General features: G+C 58.2%; 1 protein-coding gene across 1 annotated transcript in view; it reads right to left on the minus strand.

The window, feature by feature from the left end:
• The window catches only part of LOC137327767 (uncharacterized oxidoreductase YjmC-like), an 84137-nt gene extending 78062 nt beyond the window's left edge, over positions 1-6075 (minus strand). Inside the window, 2 exon segments of the mRNA XM_067993576.1 lie at positions 523-711; positions 5931-6075. Of these exon segments, the coding sequence (XP_067849677.1) occupies positions 523-711; positions 5931-6057 (316 nt within the window). The 5' untranslated portion in view covers positions 6058-6075.
• Positions 6076-24551: the final 18476 nt, after the last annotated feature.

Consider the following 24551-nt stretch of genomic DNA (forward strand, 5'->3'; position numbering starts at 1 on the left):
TGGGGTATTGTGATGGGGAATTGTGGGTTATTGGGGGGTATTGGGGAGGGTATTGGGGGGAGGGTATTGGGGGATATTGTGGAGTTATTGTGGAGTTTTGGGAGAGTATTGGGGGGTATTGAGGGGGTACTAGAGGTGATTGGGGTATTGTGGGGAGGAAATTGGGGGGCATTGAGGAGCATATGGGGGTATTGGGGAGGGTATTGGTGGGTATTGGGGGAGGGTATTGGGAGGTATTGGGGGGTATTGGGGGAGGGCATGAGGTATTGGGGGATATGGGGGGGATGTCCTGCTTAGTTGCAACATAGCTGAATGGGACAGGCTCGATGGACCAGGTGGTCTTTCTCGGTGCATCTTTTTGTATCTTCCTGTATTCCTCTTTTTTTACCTCCTTCACTTCCGACACACCTTTAGCAACAATGAAATGTTGTCTGGGACATTCTCCATTAACTGGCTCAGTCACTTCAGTTAAATCAATAAACAGGGATTAACAAGCGTCACAGAGCTGGTACTGGCACTCACCATAAGCTGCCACCCATCCGATTCCCACTTCTTTGGCCATTTGAATAGCCAGATCCATGCAGAAATTGCCAACCACTGGTCCTATTAGATTATTGCCATTCACCAATGCTGTGGCCACTGTTGACTTTTCAATTACGGGCTCCCCGTCCTTGGCACAGATTCCAGACTTCAGGTCCTTCAAATACATGTCTGCAACATAGACACACCGTCATAGTTAGAACCCTAACCCAAACCTGAACCCTGACCCCACTTGCACCTTGAACCTAACTCAAACCCTGACTTTAATTCGAACCCTGACCCTGACCTGAACCCTGACCCCAACCTGAACCCAAATTCTGACCCGAACCATGACCCTAACCTGAACCCTGACCCCAAACCCTGACTCGAACCGAAATCCTAATCCGAACCCTGACCCAAACCTGCACCGAGCCGAACTCAAACCCTGACCCTAACTCGAACCCTGACCCTAACCTGAACCCTGACTCGAACCCGAACCCTGGCACTAACCCAAATCCCGACCTTAACCTGAGCCCTGACCCGAACCGTGACCTTAACCCTGACCCTAATCTGACCGAACCCGATCCCTGACGCTAATCGGAACCCTGACCTGAACCTGAACCCAAACCCCGAACTTAACCCGGACCCTGACCCTAACCCTGAGCTGAACCCTGACTCTAACCTGACCGAACCCGATCCCTGACCCTAACCTGAACCCTGGCCCGAACTCTGACCCTAACCCGAACCCTGACCCAAACCTGTCTCGAACCCTGACCCGAACCTTGACCCTAACCCAAATCCTGACCCGAACCCTGACCCTGACCCGAACGACCCTAACCCGAACCCTGACCCTCCAGTACATGTCTGCAACACAAACACCAACAGTTTGTGGTGCAGACATGTACCAGGTACGGTAGCATAGTGGTTATGTTACTGGGCTAGTAATCCAGAGGCCTGGACTAAAATCCAGAGTCATGCGTTCAAATCCCGCCACGGCAGCTGGCGAATTTAAATTCAATTAATTAAAATAAAATCTGGAATTAAAATGCTAGTATCAGTAATGATGGCCATGAAACTACCGGATTGTCGTAAAAACCCATCTGGTTCACGAATGTCCTTTAGGGAAGGAAACCTGCCGTCCTTACCCGGTCTGGCCTATATGTGACTCCAGACCCACAGCAATGTGGTTGATTCTTAATTGCCCTCTGAAATGGCCTAGCAAGACACTCAGTTGTAAAATCTCATGACGAAAAGTCACAATAAGAATAAAACCGGACGGACCACTAGGCACCGGACACGACAACGGCAAAACACCAAGCCCAGTCGACCCTGCAAGGTCCTCCTCACTAACATCTGGGGACTTGTGCCAAAATTGGGAGAGCTGTCCCACAGACCAGTCAAGCAACAGCCTGACATAGCCATACTCACAGAATCATACCTTTCAGCCAACGTCCCAGACTCTTCTATCACCATCCCTGGGTATGTCCTGTCCCACCGGCAGGACAGACCCACCAGAGGTGGCGGTACAGTGATATACAGTCAGGAGGGAGTGGCCCTGGGAGTCCTCAACATTGACTCCGGACCCCATGAAATCTCACGTCATCAGGTCAAACATGGGCAAGGAAACCTCCTGCTGATTACCACCTACCGTCCTCCCTCAGCTGATGAATCAGTCCTCCTCCATGTTGAACACCACTTGGAGGAAGCACTGAGGGGAGCAAGGGCACAAAATGTACTCTGGGTGGGGGACTTCAATGTCCATCACCAAGAGTGGCTCGGTAGCACCACTACTGACCGAGCTGGCCGAGTCCTGAAGGACAGAGCTGCCAGACTGGGCCTGCGGCAGGTGGTGAGTGAACCAACACGAGGGAAAAACTGACTTGACCTCGTCCTCACCAATCTACCTGTCGCAAATGCATCTGTCCATGACAGTATTGGTAGGAGTGACCACCGCACAGTCCTCGTGGAGATGAAATCCCGTCTTCGCACTGAGGACATCATGCACCGTGCTAAATGGGATAGATTCAGAACAGATCTAGCAGCTCAAAACTGGGCATCCATGAGGTGCTGTGGGCCATCAGCAGCAGCAGAATTGTATTCCAGCACAATCTGTAACCTCATGGCCCGGCATATTCCTCACTCTACCATTACCAACAAGCCAGAGGATCAACCCTGGTTCAATGAGGAGTGTGGAAGAGCATGCCAGGAGCAGCACCAGGCGTACCTAAAAATGAGGTGCCAACCTGGTGAAGCTACAACTCAGGACTACATGCATGCTAAACAGCGGAAGCAACATGCTATAGACAGAGCGAAGCGATTCCACAACCAACGGATCAGATCAAAGCTCTGCAGTCCTGCCACATCCAGTCGTGAATGGTGGTGGACAATTAAACAACTAACGGGAGGAGGAGGCTCTGCAAACATCGCCATTCTCAATGATGGCGGAGTCCAGCACGTGAGTGCAAAAGACAAGGCTGAAGCATTTGCAACCATCTTCAGCCAGAAGTGCCGAGTGGATGATCCATCTCAGCCTCCTCCCGATATCCCCACCATCACGGAAGCCAGTCTTCAGCCAATTCGATTCACTCCCACGTGATATCAAGAAACGGCTGAGTGCACTGGATACAGCAAAGGCTATGGGCCCTGACAACATCCCAGCTGTAGTGCTGAAGACTTGTGCTCCAGAACTAGCTGCGCCTCTAGCCAAGCTGTTCCAGTACAGCTACAACACTGGCATCCACCCGACAATGTGGAAAATTGCCCAGGTATGTCCTGTCCACAAAAAGCAGGACAAATCCAATCCGGCCAATTACCGCCCCATCAGTCTACTCTCAATCATCAGCAAAGTGATGCTCAGTTTGGGTTCCGCCAGGACCACTCGGCTCCAGACCTCATTACAGCCTTGGTCCAAACATGGGCAAAAGAGCTGAATTCCAGAGGTGAGGTGAGAGTGACTGCCCTTGACATCAAGGCAGCATTTGACCGAGTGTGGCACCAAGGAGCCCGAGTAAAATTGAAGTCAATGGGAATCAGGGGGAAAACTCTCCAGTGGCTGGAGTCATACCTCGCACAAAGGAAGATGGTAGTGGTTGTTGGAGGCCAATCATCTCAGCCCCAGGGCATTGCTGCAGGAGTTCCTCAGGGCAGTGTCCTAGGCCCAACCATCTTCAGCTGCTTCATCAATGACCTTCCCTCCATCATAAGGTCAGAAATGGGGATGTTCGCTGATGACTGCACAGTGTTCAGTTCCATTCGCAACCCCTCAGATAATGAAGCAGTCCGAGCCTGCATGCAGCAAGACCTGGACAACATCCAGGCTTGGGCTGATATGTGGCAAGTAACATTCGCGCCAGATAAGTGCCAGGCAATGACCATCTCCAACAAGAGAGAGTCTAACCACCTCCCCTTGACATTCAATGGCATTACCATCACCGAATCCCCCACCATCAACATCCTGGGGGTCACCATTGACCAGAAACTTAACTGGACCAGCTATATAAATACTGTGGCTACAAAAGCAGGTCAGAGGCTGGGTATTCTGCGGCGAGTGACTCACCTCCTGACTCCCCAAAGCCTTTCCACCATCTACAAAGCACAAGTCAGGAGTGTGATGGAATACTCTCCACTTGCCTGGATGAGCGCAGCTCCAACAACACTCAAGAAGCTCGACAACATCCAAGATAAAGCAGCCCGCTTGATTGGCACCCCATCCACCACCCTAAACATTCACTCCCTTCACCACCGGCGCACTGTGGCTGCAGTGTGCACCATCCACAGGATGCACTGCAGCAACTCGCCAAGGCTTCTTCGACAGCACCTCCCAAACCCGCGACCTCTACCACCTAGAAGGACAAGGGCAGCAGGCGCATGGGAACAACACCACCTGCACGTGCCCCTCCAAGTCACACACCATCCCGACTTGGAAATATATCGCTATTCCTTCATTGTCGCTGGGTCAAAATCCTGGAACTCCCTTCCTAACAGCACTGTGGGAGAACCTTCACCACACGGACTGCAGCGGTTCAAGAAGGCGGCTCACCACCACCTTCTCGAGGGCAATTAGGGATGGGCAATAAATGCCGGCCTCGCCAGCGACGCCCACATCCCATGAACAAATAAAAAAAAAAAGTTAGAATCCATGTTGCTCAGTTCCCTTCAGCTTTTTTTACAGCTCTTTTAACAATTGTTTTTCCAAAGGATCAGCCAAGATCATATTGAATGATGGGCCGAATGGCCGACTCCTGCTCCTAATTTCTGTTTCTATTTTCTATGTTTCGAACCATAACCCGATCCAGAACCCCAACCGGTTTCAGGGAATGTGTGAAAAAGTTCAATAAATTATAATTTGTACGTTGAGAAGTTTGATAAATTGTTTGAGCGTTGAGGGGGGAAGGGGATGTCTATGGGGGGGGGGGGGTGTCTGAGGGGGGGGGGGGTGTCTGAGGGGGGGGGGGGGTGTCTGAGGGGGGGGGGGTGTCCGAGGGGGGGGGGGTGTCCGAGGGGGGGGTGTCCGAGAGGGGGGGTGTCCGAGAGGGGGGGTGTTCGAGAGGGGGGTGTCCATGAGGGGTGTCCGAGAGGGGGTGTCCGAGAGGGGGTGTCCGAGAGGGGGGTGTCCGAGAGGGGGGTGTCCGAGAGGGGGGTGTCCGAGAGGGGGGTGTCCGAGAGGGGGGTGTCCATGAGGGGGGGTGTCCGAGAGGGGGGTGTCCATGAGGGGTGTCCGAGAGGGGGTGTCCGAGAGGGGGTGTCCGAGAGGGGGTGTCCGAGAGGGGGGTGTCCATGAGGGGGGGTGTCCGAGAGGGGGGTGTCCGAGAGGGGTGTCCGAGAGGGGGTGTCCGAGAGGGGTGTCCGAGAGGGGGTGTCCGAGAGGGGGTGTCCGAGAGGGGGTGTCCGAGAGGGGGTGTCCGAGAGGGGTGTCCGAGAGGGGGTGTCCGAGAGGGGGTGTCCGAGAGGGGGTGTCCGAGAGGGGGTGTCCGAGAGGGGGTGTCCGAGAGGGGGGGGCATCGCTGACCATTACGGGCGATCAGGCCGTTCCCCCTCTTTGTATAAATAGCGGGGGGAACGGACCAGAAGAGAAACTCGCTGCAGATTCGAACTCTCCAGCTGCTGTTCAGAGAGGAGGGGCAGCCCTTCCCGGAAATAACCCCCCCCCCGCAACCCGAGTCGCACCCCTTGGAAATAATCCCCCCCGACCCCCACCCCCTGGGGCTGAATGACCGGCCCCTCTTCCTATGTTCAATCTATGTTCATCATCGCAAACTGTCCCACCCCCCAATAATCAGAGTTATTTCACTGGGGAAGAGCCATAAATATTCCCAATCGCTGGTGTGATGAGCAGAGAATGGTGGAGACCAGGTCCCTCCCAATATACAGACCCCTCCCTGGTCTCACTGGATATCGAGGTGATCACACACCCAGTCTGTTGAGTCCGTGGCTGTAGTGCCCTCTGTAATCTCCTTCCACCAGCACGTTGCCCAGGGCTGAACCATGACTGCTCTTGGCTCCCACTGCTTTCATACAGCGTTCGATGAACAACTGCATCTCCGACCGAGTGATGAGGTATCTGTAACAGAAACTCAACTTTAATATCCACTCACAATATATCCAGTTCCTGACACACTGTCTGGAGCAAAAGTCCGATTCTGCTCAGGGTAACAAGACAAGTTATTGCAGACAGACTGAGGGTTGGAGTCTGAGGGACAGAGACTGAGGGACAGAGACTGAGGGACAGAGACTGAGGGACAGAGACTGAGGGACAGAGACTGAGGGACAGAGACTGAGGGACAGAGACTGAGGGACAGAGACTGAGGGACAGAGACTGAGGGACAGAGATTGGGGACAGAGATTGGGGACAGGGGCTGGGGGACAGGGACTGGGGGACAGGGACTGGGGGACAGGGACTGCGGGACAGGGACTGCGGGACAGGGACTGGGGGCAGGGACTGGGGGACAGGGACTGAGGGACAGGGACTGAGGGACAGGGACTGGGGGACAGGGATGGAGGGACAGAGACTGAGGGACAGAGACTGAGGGACAGAGACTGAGGGACAGAGACTGAGGGACAGAGACTGAGGGACAGAGACTGAGGGACAGACACTGGGGACAGAGAATGAGGGACAGAGACTGGGGACAGAGAATGAGGGACAGGGAGAGAGAGCCAGAGACTGTGGACAGGGACTGAGGGATAGGGACTGAGGTCAGGGGCTGAGGGACAAAGAATGAGGGACAGGGACTGAGGGACAGGTCTGGGGACAGAAACTGGGACAGGGGCTGAGGGACAGGGGCTGAGGGACAGGGGCTGAGGGACAGGGGCTGAGGGACAGGGGCTGAGGGACAGGGGCTGAGGGACAGGGGCTGAGGGACAGGGGCTGGGAACAGGGGCTGGGGACAGGGATTGAGGGACAGGGACTGAGGGACAGAGACTGAGGGACAGGGACTGAGGACAGAGACTGAGGGACAGGGACTGATGGACAGGGACTGAGGGACAGGGACTGAGGGACAGGGACTGAGGACAGAGACTGAGGGACAGAGACTAAGGGACAGAGACTAAGGGACAGAGACTAAGGGACAGAGACTAAGGGACAGGGAGAGAGAGCCAGAGACTGTGGACAGGGACTGAGGGATAGGGACTGAGGGACTGGGGTCAGGGGCTGAGGGACAGAGACTGAGGGACAGGGTCTGGGGAGAGAGACTGAGGGGCAGGGGCTGATGGACAGAGACTGGGGACAGGGATTGAGGGACAGGGATTGAGGGACAGGGATTGAGGGACAGGGTCTGAGGGACAGGGTCTGAGGGACAGGGTCTGAGGGACAGGGTCTGAGGGACAGGGTCTGAGGGACAGGGTCTGGGGACAGGTCTGGGGACAGAGAATGAGGGACAGAGAATGAGGGACAGAGAATGAGGGACAGAGAATGAGGGACAGAGAATGAGGGACAGAGACTGAGGGACAGAGACTGAGGGACAGAGACTGAGGGACAGAGACTGAGGGACAGAGACTGAGGGACAGAGAATGAGGGACAGAGAATGAGGGACAGAGAATGAGGGACAGAGAATGAGGGACAGAGAATGAGGGACAGGGAGAGAGAGCTAAAGACTGTGGACAGGGACTGAGGGATAGGGACTGAGGGACTGGGGTCAGGGGCTGAGGGACAGGGACTGAGGGACACGTCTGGGGACAGAGACTGAGGGACAGAGACTGAGGGACAGAGACTGAGGGACAGAGACTGAGGGACAGAGACTGAGGGACAGAGACTGAGGGACAGGGAGAGAGAGCCAGAGACTGTGGACAGGGACTGAGGGACAGGGACTGAGGGACAGGGGCTGAGGGACAGGGGCTGAGGGACAGGGGCTGAGGGACAGGGGCTGAGGGACAGGGGCTGAGGGACAGAGACTGAGGGACAGAGACTGAGGGACAGAGACTGAGGGACAGGGTCGGGGACAGAGACTGAGGGTCAGAGATTGGGGACAGGGGCTGAGGGACAGGGACTGAGGGACAGGGAGTGGGGAAAGAGACTGAGGGACAGGGATTGGGGACAGGGACTGAGGGACAGGGACTGAGGGACAGGGAATGAGGGGCTGGGATTGAGGGGCTGGGATTGAGGGGCAGGTCTGGGGACAGAGACTGAGGGACAGAGACTGAGGGACAGGGTCTGAGGGACAGGGTCTGAGGGACAGGGTCTGGGGACAGGGTCTGGGGACAGGGTCTGGGGACAGAGATTGAGGGACAGAGATTGAGGGACAGAGACTGAGGGACAGAGACTGAGGGACAGAGACTGAGGGACAGAGACTGAGGGACAGGGAATGAGGGACAGAGAATGAGGGACAGAGAATGAGGGACAGAGAATGAGGGACAGAGAGAGAGAGCCAGAGACTGTGGACAGGGACTGAGGGACTGGGGTCAGGGGCTGAGGGACACGTCTGGGGACAGAGACTGAGGGACAGAGACTGAGGGACAGAGACTGAGGGACAGAGACTGAGGGACAGAGACTGAGGGACAGAGACTGAGGGACAGGGTCTGGGGACAGGGTCTGGGGACAGGGTCTGGGGACAGGGTCTGGGGACAGGGTCTGGGGACAGGGTCTGGGGACAGGGTCTGGGGACAGGGATTGAGGGACAGGGATTGAGGGACAGGGATTGAGGGACAGGGATTGAGGGACAGGGATTGAGGGACAGGGATTGAGGGACAGGTCTGGAGACAGAAACTGGGGGACAGAGACTGAGGGACAGAGACTGAGGGACAGAGACTGAGGGACAGAGACTGAGGGACAGAGACTGAGGGACAGAGACTGAGGGACAGAGACTGAGGGACAGAGACTGAGGGACAGAGACTGAGGGACAGAGATTGGGGACACGGGCTGAGGGACAGGGATTGAGGGACAGGGATTGAGGGACAGGGATTGAGGGACAGGGATTGAGGGACAGGGACTGAGGGACAGGGACTGAGGGACAGGGACTGAGGGACAGGGACTGAGGGACAGGGATTGAGGGACAGCGATTGAGGGACAGCGATTGAGGGACAGGGACTGAGGGACAGGGACTGAGGGACAGGGACTGAGGGACAGGGATTGAGGGACAGGGATTGAGGGACAGGGATTGAGGGAAAGGGATTGAGGGACAGGTCTGGGACAGAGACTGAGGGACAGAGACTGAGGGACAGAGACTGAGGGACAGAGACTGAGGGACAGAGACTGAGGGACAGAGACTGAGGGACAGAGACTGGGGACAGAGACTGGGGACAGAGACTGGGGACAGGGGCTGGGGACAGAGAATGAGGGACAGAGAATGAGGGACAGAGAATGAGGGACAGAGAATGAGGGACAGAGAGTGGGGAAATAGACTGAGGGACAGGGATTGAGGGACAGGGATTGAGGGACAGGGACTGAGGGACAGGGACTGAGGGACAGGGACTGAGGGACAGGGACTGAGGGACAGGGACTGATGGACAGGTCTGGGGACAGAGACTGAGGGACAGAGACTGAGGGACAGAGACTGAGGGACAGAGACTGAGGGACAGAGACTGAGGGACAGAGACTGGGGACAGAGACTGGGGACAGAGACTGGGGACAGAGAATGAGGGACAGAGAGTGGGGAAATAGACTGAGGGACAGGGACTGAGGGACAGGGACTGAGGGACAGGGACTGAGGGACAGGGACTGAGGGACAGGGACTGAGGGACAGGGACTGAGGGACAGGGATTGAGGGACAGGGACTGATGGACAGGTCTGGGGACAGAGACTGAGGGACAGAGACTGAGGGACAGAGACTGAGGGACAGAGACTGAGGGACAGAGACTGAGGGACAGAGACTGAGGGACAGAGACTGGGGACAGGGGCTAGGGACAGAGAATGAGGGACAGAGAATGAGGGACAGAGATTGAGGGACAGAGATTGAGGGACAGAGATTGAGGGACAGAGATTGAGGGACAGAGAATGAGGGACAGAGAATGAGGGACAGAGAATGAGGGACAGAAAATGAGGGACAGAGAATGAGGGACAGAGAGTGGGGAAATAGACTGAGGGACAGGGACTGAGGGACAGGGACTGAGGGACAGGGACTGAGGGACAGGGACTGAGGGACAGGGACTGAGGGACAGGGACTGAGGGACAGGGATTGAGGGACAGGGATTGAGGGACAGGGATTGAGGGACAGGGATTGAGGGACAGGGAATGAGGGACAGGTCTGGGGACAGAGACTGAGGGACAGAGACTGAGGGACAGAGACTGAGGGACAGAGACTGAGGGACAGACACTGGGGACAGACACTGGGGACAGAGACTGGGGACAGAGAATGAGGGACAGGGAGAGAGAGCCAGAGACTGTGGACAGGGACTGAGGGATAGGGACTGAGGTCAGGGGCTGAGGGACAAAGAATGAGGGACAGGGACTGAGGGACAGGTCTGGGGACAGAAACTGGGACAGAGACTGGGACAGAGACTGGGACAGAGACTGGGGACAGAGACTGGGGACAGAGACTGGGGACAGAGACTGGGGACAGAGACTGAGGGACAGAGGCTGAGGGACAGGGGCTGAGGGACAGGGGCTGAGAGACAGGGGCTGAGAGACAGGGGCTGAGGGACAGGGGCTGAGGGACAGGGGCTGAGGGACAGGGGCTGGGGACAGGGACTGAGGGACAGGGACTGAGGGACAGGGACTGAGGGACAGGGACTGAGGGACAGAGACTGAGCGACAGGGGCTGGAGACAGGGATTGAGGGACAGAGATTGGGGACACGGGCTGAGGGACAGAGACTGAGGGACAGAGACTGAGGGACAGAGACTGAGGGACAGAGACTGAGGGACAGAGACTGAGGGACAGAGACTGAGGGACAGAGACTGAGGGACAGAGACTGAGGGACAGGGATTGAGGGACAGGGATTGAGGGACAGGGATTGAGGGACAGAGACTGAGGGACAGAGACTGAGGGACAGAGACTGAGGGACAGGGATTGAGGGACAGGGATTGAGGGACAGGGATTGAGGGACAGGGATTGAGGGACAGGGATTGAGGGACAGGGATTGAGGGACAGGGACTGAGGGACAGGGACTGAGGGACAGGGATTGAGGGACAGGGATTGAGGGACAGGGATTGAGGGACAGAGACTGAGGGACAGGGACTGAGGGACAGGGACTGAGGGACAGGGACTGAGGGACAGGGACTGAGGGACAGGGATTGAGGGACAGGGACTGAGGGACAGGGACTGAGGGACAGGGACTGAGGGACAGGGATTGAGGGACAGGGATTGAGGGACAGGGATTGAGGGACAGGGACTGATGGACAGAGACTGAGGGACAGAGACTGAGGGACAGAGACTGAGGGACAGAGACTGAGGGACAGAGACTGAGGGACAGAGACTGGGGACAGAGACTGGGGACAGAGGCTGGGGACAGGGGCTAGGGACAGAGAATGAGGGACAGAGAATGAGGGACAGAGAATGAGGGACAGAGAATGAGGGACAGAGAATGAGGGACAGAGAATGGGGAAATAGACTGAGGGACAGGGACTGAGGGACAGGGACTGAGGGACAGGGACTGAGGGACAGGGACTGAGGGACAGGGACTGAGGGATTGAGGGACAGGGATTGAGGGACAGGGATTGAGGGACAGGGACTGAGGGACAGGGACTGAGGGACAGGGACTGAGGGACAGAGACTGAGGGACAGAGACTGGGGACAGAGACTGGGGACAGAGAATGGGGACAGAGAATGAGGGACAGAGAATGAGGGACAGAGAATGAGGGACAGAGAATGAGGGACAGAGAATGAGGGACAGAGAATGAGGGACAGAGAGTGGGGAAATAGACTGAGGGACAGGGACTGAGGGACAGGGACTGAGGGACAGGGATTGAGGGACAGGGACTGATGGACAGGTCTGGGGACAGAGACTGAGGGACAGAGACTGAGGGACAGACACTGGGGACAGAGAATGAGGGACAGAGACTGGGGACAGAGAATGAGGGACAGGGAGAGAGAGCCAGAGACTGTGGACAGGGACTGAGGGATCGGGACTGAGGTCAGGGGCTGAGGGACAAAGAATGAGGGACAGGGACTGAGGGACAGGTCTGGGGACAGAAACTGGGACAGAGACTGAGGTCAGGGACTGAGGGACAGGGGCTGAGGGACAGGGGCTGAGGGACAGGGGCTGAGGGACAGGGGCTGAGGGACAGGGGCTGAGGGACAGGGGCTGGGGACAGGGATTGAGGGACAGGGACTGAGGGACAGAGACTGAGGGACAGAGACTGAGGGACAGAGACTGAGGGACAGAGACTGAGGGACAGGGATTGAGGGACAGAGACTGAGGGACAGGGATTGAGGGACAGGGATTGAGGGACAGGGACTGAGGGACAGGGACTGAGGGACAGGGACTGAGGGACAGGGACTGAGGGACAGGGACTGAGGGACAGGGACTGAGGGACAGGGATTGAGGGACAGGGATTGAGGGACAGGGACTGATGGACAGGTCTGGGGACAGAGACTGGGGACAGAGACTGGGGACAGAGACTGGGGACAGGGGCTAGGGACAGAGAATGAGGGACAGAGAATGAGGGACAGAGAATGAGGGACAGAGAATGAGGGACAGAGAATGAGGGACAGAGAGTGGGGAAATAGACTGAGGGACAGGGACTGAGGGACAGGGACTGAGGGACAGGGACTGAGGGACAGGGACTGAGGGACAGGGACTGAGGGACAGGGACTGAGGGACAGGGACTGAGGGACAGGGACTGAGGGACAGGGACTGAGGGACAGGGACTGAGGGACAGGGATTGAGGGACAGGGATTGAGGGACAGGGACTGATGGACAGGGACTGATGGACAGGTCTGGGGACAGAGACTGAGGGACAGAGACTGAGGGACAGAGACTGAGGGACAGAGACTGAGGGACAGAGACTGGGGACAGAGACTGGGGACAGAGACTGGGGACAGAGACTGAGGGACAGAGACTGAGGGACAGAGACTGAGGGACAGAGACTGGGGACAGAGACTGGGGACAGGGGCTAGGGACAGAGAATGAGGGACAGAGAATGAGGGACAGAGAATGAGGGACAGAGAATGAGGGACAGAGAATGAGGGACAGAGAATGAGGGACAGAGAATGAGGGACAGAGAATGAGGGACAGAGAATGAGGGACAGAGAATGAGGGACAGAGAGTGGGGAAATAGACTGAGGGACAGGGACTGAGGGACAGGGACTGAGGGACAGGGACTGAGGGACAGGGATTGAGGGACAGGGATTGAGGGACAGGGATTGAGGGACAGGGATTGAGGGACAGGTCTGGGGACAGAGACTGAGGGACAGAGACTGAGGGACAGAGACTGAGGGACAGAGACTGAGGGACAGAGACTGAGGGACAGACACTGGGGACAGACACTGGGGGACAGAGACTGGGGACAGAGAATGAGGGACAGAGAATGAGGGACAGGGAGAGAGAGCCAGAGACTGTGGACAGGGACTGAGGGATAGGGACTGAGGTCAGGGGCTGAGGGACAAAGAATGAGGGACAGGGACTGAGGGACAGGTCTGGGGACAGAAACTGGGACAGAGACTGGGGACAGAGACTGGGGACAGAGACTGGGGACAGAGACTGGGGACAGGGGCTGAGGGACAGGGGCTGAGGGACAGGGGCTGAGGGACAGGGGCTGAGGGACAGGGGCTGAGGGACAGGGGCTGGGGACAGGGACTGAGGGACAGGGACTGAGGGACAGGGACTGAGGGACAGGGACTGAGGGACAGGGACTGAGGGACAGGGACTGAGGACAGAGACTGAGGGACAGAGACTGAGGGACAGAGACTGAGGGACAGAGACTAAGGGACAGGGAGAGAGAGCCAGAGACTGTGGACAGGGACTGAGGGATAGGGACTGAGGGACTGGGGTCAGGGGCTGAGGGACAGAGACTGAGGGACAGGGTCTGGGGAGAGAGACTGAGGGACAGAGACTGAGGGACAGAGATTGGGGGCAGGGGCTGATGGACAGAGACTGGGGACAGGGACTGGAGACAGGGACTGGAGACAGGGATTGAGGGACAGGGATTGAGGGACAGGGATTGAGGGACAGGGATTGAGGGACAGGGATTGAGGGACAGGGATTGAGGGACAGGGATTGAGGGACAGGGATTGAGGGACAGGGTCTGAGGGACAGGGTCTGAGGGACAGGGTCTGAGGGACAGGGTCTGAGGGACAGGTCTGGGGACAGAAACAGGGACAGAGAATGAGGGACAGAGAATGAGGGACAGAGAATGAGGGACAGAGAATGAGGGACAGAGAATGAGGGACAGAGAATGAGGGACAGAGAATGAGGGATAGAGAATGAGGGACAGAGAATGAGGGACAGAGAATGAGGGACAGAGAATGAGGGACAGGGAGAGAGAGCTAGAGACTGTGGACAGGGACTGAGGGATAGGGACTGAGGGACTGGGGTCAGGGGCTGAGGGACAGGGACTGAGGGACACGTCTGGGGACAGAGACTGAGGGACAGAGACTGAGGGACAGAGACTGAGGGACAGAGACTGAGGGACAGAGACTGAGGGACAGAGACTGAGGGACAGAGACTGAGGGACAGGGAGAGAGAGCCAGAGACTGTGGACAGGGACTGAGGGACAGGGACTGAGGTCAGGGGCTGAGGGACAGAGAATGAGGGACAGGGAAAGAGAGCCAGAGACTGTGGACAGGGGCTGAGGGACAGGGGCTGAGGGACAGGGGCTGAGGGACAGGGGCTGAGGGACAGGGGCTGAGGGACAGGGGCTGAGGGACAGGGGCTGAGGGACAGGTCTGGGGACAGGGTCGGGGACAGAGACTGAGGGTCAGAGATTGGGGACAGGGGCTGAGGGACAGAGAATGAGGGACAGGGACTGAGGGACAGAGAGTGGGGAAAGAGACTGAGGGACAGGGATTGGGGACAGGGACTGAGGGACAGGGACTGAGGGACAGGGAATGAGGGGCTGGGATTGAGGGGCTGGGATTGAGGGGCAGGTCTGGGGACAGAGACTGGGGACAGAGACTGGGGACAGAGACTGGGGACAGGGGCTAGGGACAGAGACTGAGGGACAGACACTGGGGACAGACACTGGGGGACAGAGACTGGGGACAGAGAATGAGGGACAGAGAATGAGGGACAGAGAATGAGGGACAGAGAATGAGGGACAGAGAATGAGGGACAGAGAGTGGGGAAATAGACTGAGGGACAGGGACTGAGGGACAGGGACTGAGGGACAGGGACTGAGGGACAGGGACTGAGGGACAGGGATTGAGGGACAGGGATTGAGGGACAGGGATTGAGGGACAGGGATTGAGGGACAGGTCTGGGGACAGAGACTGAGGGACAGAGACTGAGGGACAGAGACTGAGGGACAGAGACTGAGGGACAGAGACTGAGGGACAGACACTGGGGACAGACACTGGGGACAGACACTGGGGGACAGAGACTGGGGACAGAGAATGAGGGACAGAGAATGAGGGACAGAGAATGAGGGACAGGGAGAGAGAGCCAGAGACTGTGGACAGGGACTGAGGGATAGGGACTGAGGTCAGGGGCTGAGGGACAAAGAATGAGGGACAGGGACTGAGGGACAGGTCTGGGGACAGAAACTGGGACAGAGACTGGGGACAGAGACTGGGGACAGAGACTGGGGACAGAGACTGGGGACAGAGACTGGGGACAGGGGCTGAGGGACAGGGGCTGAGGGACAGGGGCTGAGGGACAGGGGCTGGGAACAGGGGCTGGGAACAGGGATTGAGGGACAGGGACTGAGGGACAGGGACTGAGGGACAGGGACTGAGGGACAGGGACTGAGGACAGAGACTGAGGGACAGGGACTGAGGGACAGGGACTGAGGGACAGGGACTGAGGGACAGGGACTGAGGGACAGGGACTGAGGACAGAGACTGAGGGACAGAGACTGAGGGACAGAGACTGAGGGACAGAGACTGAGGGACAGAGACTGAGGGACAGAGACTGAGGGACAGGGAGAGAGAGCCAGAGACTGTGGACAGGGACTGAGGGATAGGGACTGAGGGACTGGGGTCAGGGGCTGAGGGACAGAGACTGAGGGACAGGGTCTGGGGAGAGAGACTGAGGGACAGAGACTGAGGGACAGAGATTGGGGGCAGGGGCTGATGGACAGAGACTGGGGACAGGGACTGGAGACAGGGATTGAGGGACAGGGATTGAGGGACAGGGATTGAGGGACAGGGTCTGAGGGACAGGGTCTGAGGGACAGGGTCTGAGGGACAGGGTCTGAGGGACAGGGTCTGAGGGACAGGTCTGGGGACAGAAACAGGGACAGAGAATGAGGGACAGAGAATGAGGGACAGAGAATGAGGGACAGAGAATGAGGGACAGAGAATGAGGGACAGAGAATGAGGGACAGAGAATGAGGGACAGAGAATGAGGGATAGAGAATGAGGGACAGAGAATGAGGGACAGAGAATGAGGGACAGGGAGAGAGAGCTAGAGACTGTGGACAGGGACTGAGGGACTGGGGTCAGGGGCTGAGGGACAGGGACTGAGGGACACGTCTGGGGACAGAGACTGAGGGACAGAGACTGAGGGACAGAGACTGAGGGACAGAGACTGAGGGACAGGGAGAGAGAGCCAGAGACTGTGGACAGGGACTGAGGGACAGGGACTGAGGTCAGGGGCTGAGGGACAGAGAATGAGGGACAGGGAAAGAGAGCCAGAGACTGTGGACAGGGGCTGAGGGACAGGGGCTGAGGGACAGGGGCTGAGGGACAGGGGCTGAGGGACAGGGGCTGAGGGACAGGGGCTGAGGGACAGGGGCTGAGGGACAGGGGCTGAGGGACAGGGTCGGGGACAGAGACTGAGGGTCAGAGATTGGGGACAGGGGCTGAGGGACAGAGAATGAGGGACAGGGACTGAGGGACAGAGAGTGGGGAAAGAGACTGAGGGACAGGGATTGGGGACAGGGACTGAGGGACAGGGACTGAGGGACAGGGAATGAGGGGCTGGGATTGAGGGGCTGGGATTGAGGGGCAGGTCTGGGGACAGAGACTGAGGGACAGAGACTGAGGGACAGAGACTGAGGGACAGAGACTGAGGGACAGAGACTGAGGGACAGGGTCTGGGGACAGGGTCTGGGGACAGGGTCTGGGGACAGAGACTGAGGGACAGAGACTGAGGGACAGAGACTGAGGGACAGAGACTGAGGGACAGGGATTGAGGGACAGGGATTGAGGGACAGAGACTGAGGGACAGAGACTGAGGGACAGAGACTGAGGGACAGAGACTGAGGGACAGAGAATGAGGGACAGAGAGAGAGAGCCAGAGACTGTGGACAGGGACTGAGGGACTGGGGTCAGGGGCTGAGGGACAGGGACTGAGGGACACGTCTGGGGACAGAGACTGAGGGACAGGGTCTGGGGACAGGGTCTGGGGACAGGGTCTGGGCGACAGGGTCTGGGCGACAGGGTCTGGGCGACAGGGTCTGGGCGACAGGGTCTGGGCGACAGAGACTGAGCGACAGGGATTGAGGGACAGGGATTGAGGGACAGGGATTGAGGGACAGGGATTGAGGGACAGGGATTGAGGGACAGGGATTGAGGGACAGGGATTGAGGGACAGGGATTGAGGGACAGGTCTGGAGACAGAAACTGGGACAGAGACTGAGGGACAGAGACTGAGGGACAGAGACTGAGGGACAGAGACTGAGGGACAGAGACTGAGGGACAGAGACTGAGGGACAGGGATTGAGGGACAGGGATTGAGGGACAGGGATTGAGGGACAGAGATTGAGGACACGGGCTGAGGGACAGAGACTGAGGGACAGGGATTGAGGGACAGGGATTGAGGGACAGGGATTGAGGGACAGGGACTGAGGGACAGGGACTGAGGGACAGGGACTGAGGGACAGGGACTGAGGGACAGGGATTGAGGGACAGGGACTGATGGACAGGTCTGGGGACAGAAACTGAGGGACAGAGACTGAGGGACAGAGACTGAGGGACAGAGACTGAGGGACAGAGACTGGGGACAGGGGCTAGGGACAGAGAATGAGGGACAGAGAATGAGGGACAGAGAATGAGGGACAGAGAGTGGGGAAATAGACTGAGGGACAGGGACTGAGGGACAGGGACTGAGGGACAGGGACTGAGGGACAGGGACTGAGGGACAGGGATTGAGGGACAGGGACTGATGGACAGGTCTGGGGACAGAGACTGAGGGACAGAGACTGAGGGACAGAGACTGAGGGACAGAGACTGAGGGACAGAGACTGAGGGACAGAGACTGAGGGACAGAGACTGGGGACAGAGAGACAGAGAATGAGGGACAGAGACTGAGGGACAGAGACTGAGGGACAGAGACTGAGGGACAGAGACTGGGGACAGAGACTGGGGACAGAGAATGAGGGACAGAGAATGAGGGACAGAGAATGAGGGACAGAGAGTGGGGAAATAGACTGAGGGACAGGGACTGAGGGACAGGGACTGAGGGACAGGGACTGAGGGACAGGGACTGAGGGACAGGGATTGAGGGACAGGGATTGAGGGACAGGGATTGAGGGACAGGGACTGATGGACAGAGACTGAGGGACAGAGACTGAGGGACAGAGACTGAGGGACAGAGACTGAGGGACAGGGGCTAGGGACAGAGAATGAGGGACAGAGAATGAGGGACAGAGAATGAGGGACAGAGAATGAGGGACAGAGAATGAGGGACAGAGAATGAGGGACAGAGAATGAGGGACAGAGAGTGGGGAAATAGACTGAGGGACAGGGACTGAGGGACAGGGACTGAGGGACAGGGACTGAGGGACAGGGACTGATGGACAGGGACTGAGGGACAGGGACTGAGGGACAGGGACTGAGGGACAGGGACTGAGGGACAGAGACTGAGGGACAGAGACTGAGGGACAGGGAGAGTGAGCCAGAGACTGAGGGACAGAGATTGGGGACAGGGGCTGAGGGACAGAGACTGAGGGACAGGGATTGGGGACAGGGACTGAGGGACAGGGACTGAGGGACAGGGACTGAGGGACAGGGACTGAGGGACAGGGACTGAGGGACAGGGACTGAGGGACAGGGAGAGAGAGCCAGAGACTGTGGACAGGGTCTGAGGGATAGGGACTGAGGGACTGGGGTCAGGGGCTGAGGGACTGGGGTCAGGGGCTGAGGGACAGGGACTGAGGGACACGTCTGGGGACAGAGACTGAGGGACAGAGACTGAGGGACACGTCTGGGGACAGAGACTGAGGGACAGAGACTGAGGGACAGAGACTGAGGGACAGAGACTGAGGGACAGAGACTGAGGGACAGAGACTGAGGGACAGAGACTGAGGGACAGGGTCTGGGGACAGGGTCTGGGGACAGGGTCTGGGGACAGGGTCTGGGGACAGAGACTGAGGATCAGAGATTGGGGATCAGAGATTGGGGACAGGGGCTGAGGGACTGAGAATGAGGGACAGAGAGTGGGGAAAGAGACTGAGGGACAGGGATTGGGGACAGGGATTGAGGGACAGGGATTGAGGGACAGGGATTGAGGGACAGGGATTGAGGGACAGAGACTGAGGGACAGAGACTGAGGGACAGAGACTGAGGGACAGAGACTGAGGGACAGAGACTGAGGGACAGGGAGAGAGAACCAGAGACTGAGGGACAGAGATTGGGGACAGGGGCTGAGGGACAGGGATTGAGGGACAGGGATTGAGGGACAGGGATTGAGGGACAGGGATTGAGGGACAGGGATTGAGGGACAGAGACTGAGGGACAGAGACTGAGGGACAGAGACTGAGGGACAGAGACTGAGGGACAGAGACTGAGGGTCAGAGAGTGGGGAAATAGACTGAGGGACAGGGACTGAGGGACAGGGACTGAGGGACAGGGATTGAGGGACAGGGATTGAGGGACAGGGACTGATGGACAGGTCTGGGGACAGAGACTGAGGGACAGAGACTGAGGGACAGAGACTGAGGGACAGAGACTGAGGGACAGGGTCTGGGGACAGGGTCTGGGGACAGGGTCTGGGGACAGAGACTGAGGGACAGGGATTGAGGGACAGGGATTGAGGGACAGAGACTGAGGGACAGAGACTGAGGGACAGAGACTGAGGGACAGAGACTGAGGGACAGAGACTGAGGGACAGGGAGAGAGAGCCAGAGACTGAGGGACAGAGATTGGGGACAGGGGCTGAGGGACAGAGACTGAGGGACAGGGATTGAGGGACAGGGATTGAGGGACAGGGATTGAGGGACAGGGATTGAGGGACAGGGATTGAGGGACAGGGATTGAGGGACAGGGATTGAGGGACAGGGATTGAGGGACAGGGATTGAGGGACAGGGATTGAGGGACAGGTGAGGGACAGAGAATGAGGGACAGAGAATGAGGGACAGAGAATGAGGGACAGAGAATGAGGGACAGAGAATGAGGGACAGAGAATGAGGGACAGAGAATGAGGGACAGAGAATGAGGGACAGAGAATGAGGGACAGAGAATGAGGGACAGGGATTGAGGGACAGGGATTGAGGGACAGGGATTGAGGGACAGGGATTGAGGGACAGGGATTGAGGGACAGGGATTGAGGGACAGGGATTGAGGGACAGAGAATGAGGGACAGAGAATGAGGGACAGAGAATGAGGGACAGAGAATGAGGGACAGAGAATGAGGGACAGAGAATGAGGGACAGAGAATGAGGGACAGAGAATGAGGGACAGAGAATGAGGGACAGGGAGAGAGAGCCAGAGACTGTGGACAGGGTCTGAGGGATAGGGACTGAGGGACTGGGGTCAGGGGCTGAGGGACAGGGACTGAGGGACACGTCTGGGGACAGAGACTGAGGGACAGAGACTGAGGGACAGAGACTGAGGGACAGAGACTGAGGGACAGAGACTGAGGGACAGAGACTGAGGGACAGAGACTGAGGGACAGAGACTGAGGGACAGGGTCTGGGGACAGGGTCTGGGGACAGGGTCTGGGGACAGGGTCTGAGGGTCAGAGACTGAGGGACAGAGACTGAGGGACAGAGACTGAGGGACAGAGACTGAGGGACAGAGACTGAGGGACAGGGATTGAGGGACAGGGATTGAGGGACAGGGATTGAGGGGCTGGGACTGAGGGACAGGGACTGAGGGACAGGGACTGAGGGACAGGGACTGAGGGACAGGGACTGAGGGACAGGGTCTGGGGACAGAAACTGGGACAGAGACTGAGGGACAGAGACTGAGGGACAGAGACTGAGGGACAGGGGCTGAGGGACAGGGGCTGAGGGACAGGGGCTGAGGGACAGGGGCTGAGGGACAGGGGCTGAGGGACAGAGACTGAGGGACAGAGACTGAGGGACAGAGACTGAGGGACAGGGATTGAGGGACAGGGATTGTGGGGCTGGGATTGAGGGACAGAGACTGAGGGACAGAGACTGAGGGACAGAGACTGGGGACAGAGACTGGGGACAGGGTCTGGGGACAGGGTCTGGGGACAGGGTCTGGGGACAGGGTCTGGGGACAGAGACTGAGGGTCAGAGATTGGGGACACGGGCTGAGGGACAGGGATTGAGGGACAGGGATTGAGGGGCTGGGATTGAGGGGCTGGGACTGAGGGACAGGGACTGAGGGACAGGGACTGAGGGACAGGGACTGAGGGACAGGGACTGAGGGACAGGGACTGAGGGGCTGGGATTGAGGGGCTGGGATTGAGGGACAGGGACTGAGGGACAGGGACTGATGGATAGGGACTGATGGATAGGGACTGATGGACAGGTCTGGGGACAGAAACTGGGACAGGGACTGAGGGACAGGGACTGAGGGACAGGGACTGAGGGACAGGGACTGAGGGACAGGGACTGAGGGACAGGGTCAGAGGGACAGGGTCAGAGGGACAGGGTCTGAGGGACAGGGTCTGAGGGACAGAGAATGAGGGATAGAGACGGAGGGACAGGAACTGAGGGACAGAGAGTGGGGAAAGAGACTGAGGGACAGGGATTGAGGGACAGGGATTGAGGGACAGGGATTGAGGGACAGGGATTGAGGGACAGGGATTGAGGGACAGGGATTGAGGGACAGGGATTGAGGGACAGGGATTGAGGGACAGGGTCTGAGGGACAGGGACTGAGGGACAGAGACTGAGGGACAGAGACTGAGGGACAGAGACTGAGGGACAGGGAGAGAGAGCCAGAGACTCTGGACAGGGACTGAGGGACTGGGGTCAGGGGCTGAGGGACAGGGACTGAGGGACACGTCTGGGGACAGAGACTGAGGGACAGAGACTGGGGGACAGAGACTGGGGGACAGAGACTGGGGGACAGAGACTGGGGGACAGAGACTGGGGGACAGAGACTGGGGGACAGAGACTGGGGGACAGAGACTGGGGGACAGAGACTGAGGAGAGGGTCTGGGGACAGGGTCTGGGGACAGATAATGTGGGATAGAGAATGAGGGATAGAGACGGAGGGACAGGAACTGAGGGACAGGAACTGAGGGACAGAGAGTGGGGAAAGAGACTGAGGGACAGGGATTGAGGGACAGGGATTGAGGGACAGGGATTGAGGGACAGGGATTGAGGGACAGGGATTGAGGGACAGGGATTGAGGGACAGGGATTGAGGGACAGGGATTGAGGGACAGGGTCTGAGGGACAGGGTCTGAGGGACAGGGTCTGAGGGACAGGGTCTGAGGGACAGAAACTGGAACAGAGACTGAGGGACAGAGACTGAGGGACAGAGACTGAGGGACAGAGACTGAGGGACAGAGACTGAGGGACAGAGTCTGAGGGACAGAGACTGAGGGACAGAGACTGAGGGACAGAGACTGAGGGACAGAGAACAAGGGACAGAGAACAAGGGACAGAGAACAAGGGACAGAGAACAAGGGACAGAGAACAAGGGACAGGGAGAGAGAGCCAGAGACTGTGGACAGGGACTGAGGGACTGGGGTCAGGGACTGAGGGACAGGGACTGAGGGACACGTCTGGGGACAGAGACTGAGGGACAGAGACTGAGGGACAGAGACTGAGGGACAGAGACTGAGGGACAGAGATTGGGGACACGGGCTGGAGACAGGGACTGAGGGACAGGGACTGAGGGACAGGGACTGAGGGACAGGGACTGAGGGACAGGGAGTGGGGAAAGAGACTGAGGGACAGGGATTGAGGGACAGGGATTGAGGGACAGGGTCAGAGGGACAGGGTCAGAGGGACAGGGTCAGAGGGACAGGGTCAGAGGGACAGGGTCAGAGGGACAGGGTCAGAGGGACAGGGTCAGAGGGACAGAGACTGAGGGACAGAGACTGAGGGACAGAGACTGAGGGACAGGGGCTGAGGGACAGGGGCTGAGGGACAGGGGCTGAGGGACAGAGACTGAGGGACAGAGACTGAGGGACAGAGATTGAGGGACAGGGATTGAGGGACAGGGATTGAGGGACAGGGATTGAGGGACAGGGATTGAGGGACAGAGACTGAGGGACAGAGACTGAGGGACAGAGACTGGGGACAGGGTCTGGGGACAGGGTCTGAGGGACAGGGACTGAGGGACAGGGACTGAGGGACAGGGACTGAGGGACAGGGACTGAGGGACAGGGACTGAGGGACAGGGTCTGGGGACAGAAACTGGGACAGAGACTGAGGGACAGAGACTGAGGGACAGAGACTGAGGGACAGGGGCTGAGGGACAGGGGCTGAGGGACAGAGACTGAGGGACAGAGACTGAGGGACAGAGACTGAGGGGCAGAGACTGAGGGGCAGGGATTGAGGGGCTGGGACTGAGGGACAGGGACTGAGGGACAGGGACTGAGGGACAGGGACTGAGGGACAGGGACTGAGGGACAGGGACTGAGGGACAGGGTCTGGGGACAGAAACTGGGACAGAGACTGAGGGACAGAGACTGAGGGACAGAGACTGAGGGACAGAGATTGAGGGACAGGGATTGAGGGACAGGGATTGAGGGACAGGGATTGAGGGACAGGGATTGTGGGGCTGGGATTGAGGGACAGAGACTGAGGGACAGAGACTGAGGGACAGAGACTGAGGGACAGAGACTGGGGACAGGGTCTGGGGACAGGGTCTGGGGACAGGGTCTGGGGACAGGGTCTGGGGACAGGGTCTGGGGACAGGGTCTGGGGACAGAGACTGAGGGTCAGAGATTGGGGACACGGGCTGAGGGACAGGGATTGAGGGACAGGGATTGAGGGGCTGGGATTGAGGGGCTGGGACTGAGGGACAGGGACTGAGGGACAGGGACTGAGGGGCTGGGATTGAGGGGCTGGGATTGAGGGGCTGGGATTGAGGGACAGGGACTGAGGGACAGGGACTGATGGATAGGGACTGATGGATAGGGACTGATGGACAGGTCTGGGGACAGAAACTGGGACAGAGACTGAGGGACAGGGACTGAGGGACAGGGACTGAGGGACAGGGACTGAGGGACAGGGACTGAGGGACAGGGTCAGAGGGACAGGGTCAGAGGGACAGGGTCAGAGGGACAGGGTCTGAGGGACAGGGTCTGAGGGACAGAGAATGAGGGATAGAGACGGAGGGACAGGAACTGAGGGACAGAGAGTGGGGAAAGAGACTGAGGGACAGGGATTGAGGGACAGGGATTGAGGGACA

Source organism: Heptranchias perlo, chromosome 12, assembly GCF_035084215.1.
Source record: "Heptranchias perlo isolate sHepPer1 chromosome 12, sHepPer1.hap1, whole genome shotgun sequence".
NCBI lineage: Eukaryota > Metazoa > Chordata > Chondrichthyes > Hexanchiformes > Hexanchidae > Heptranchias > Heptranchias perlo.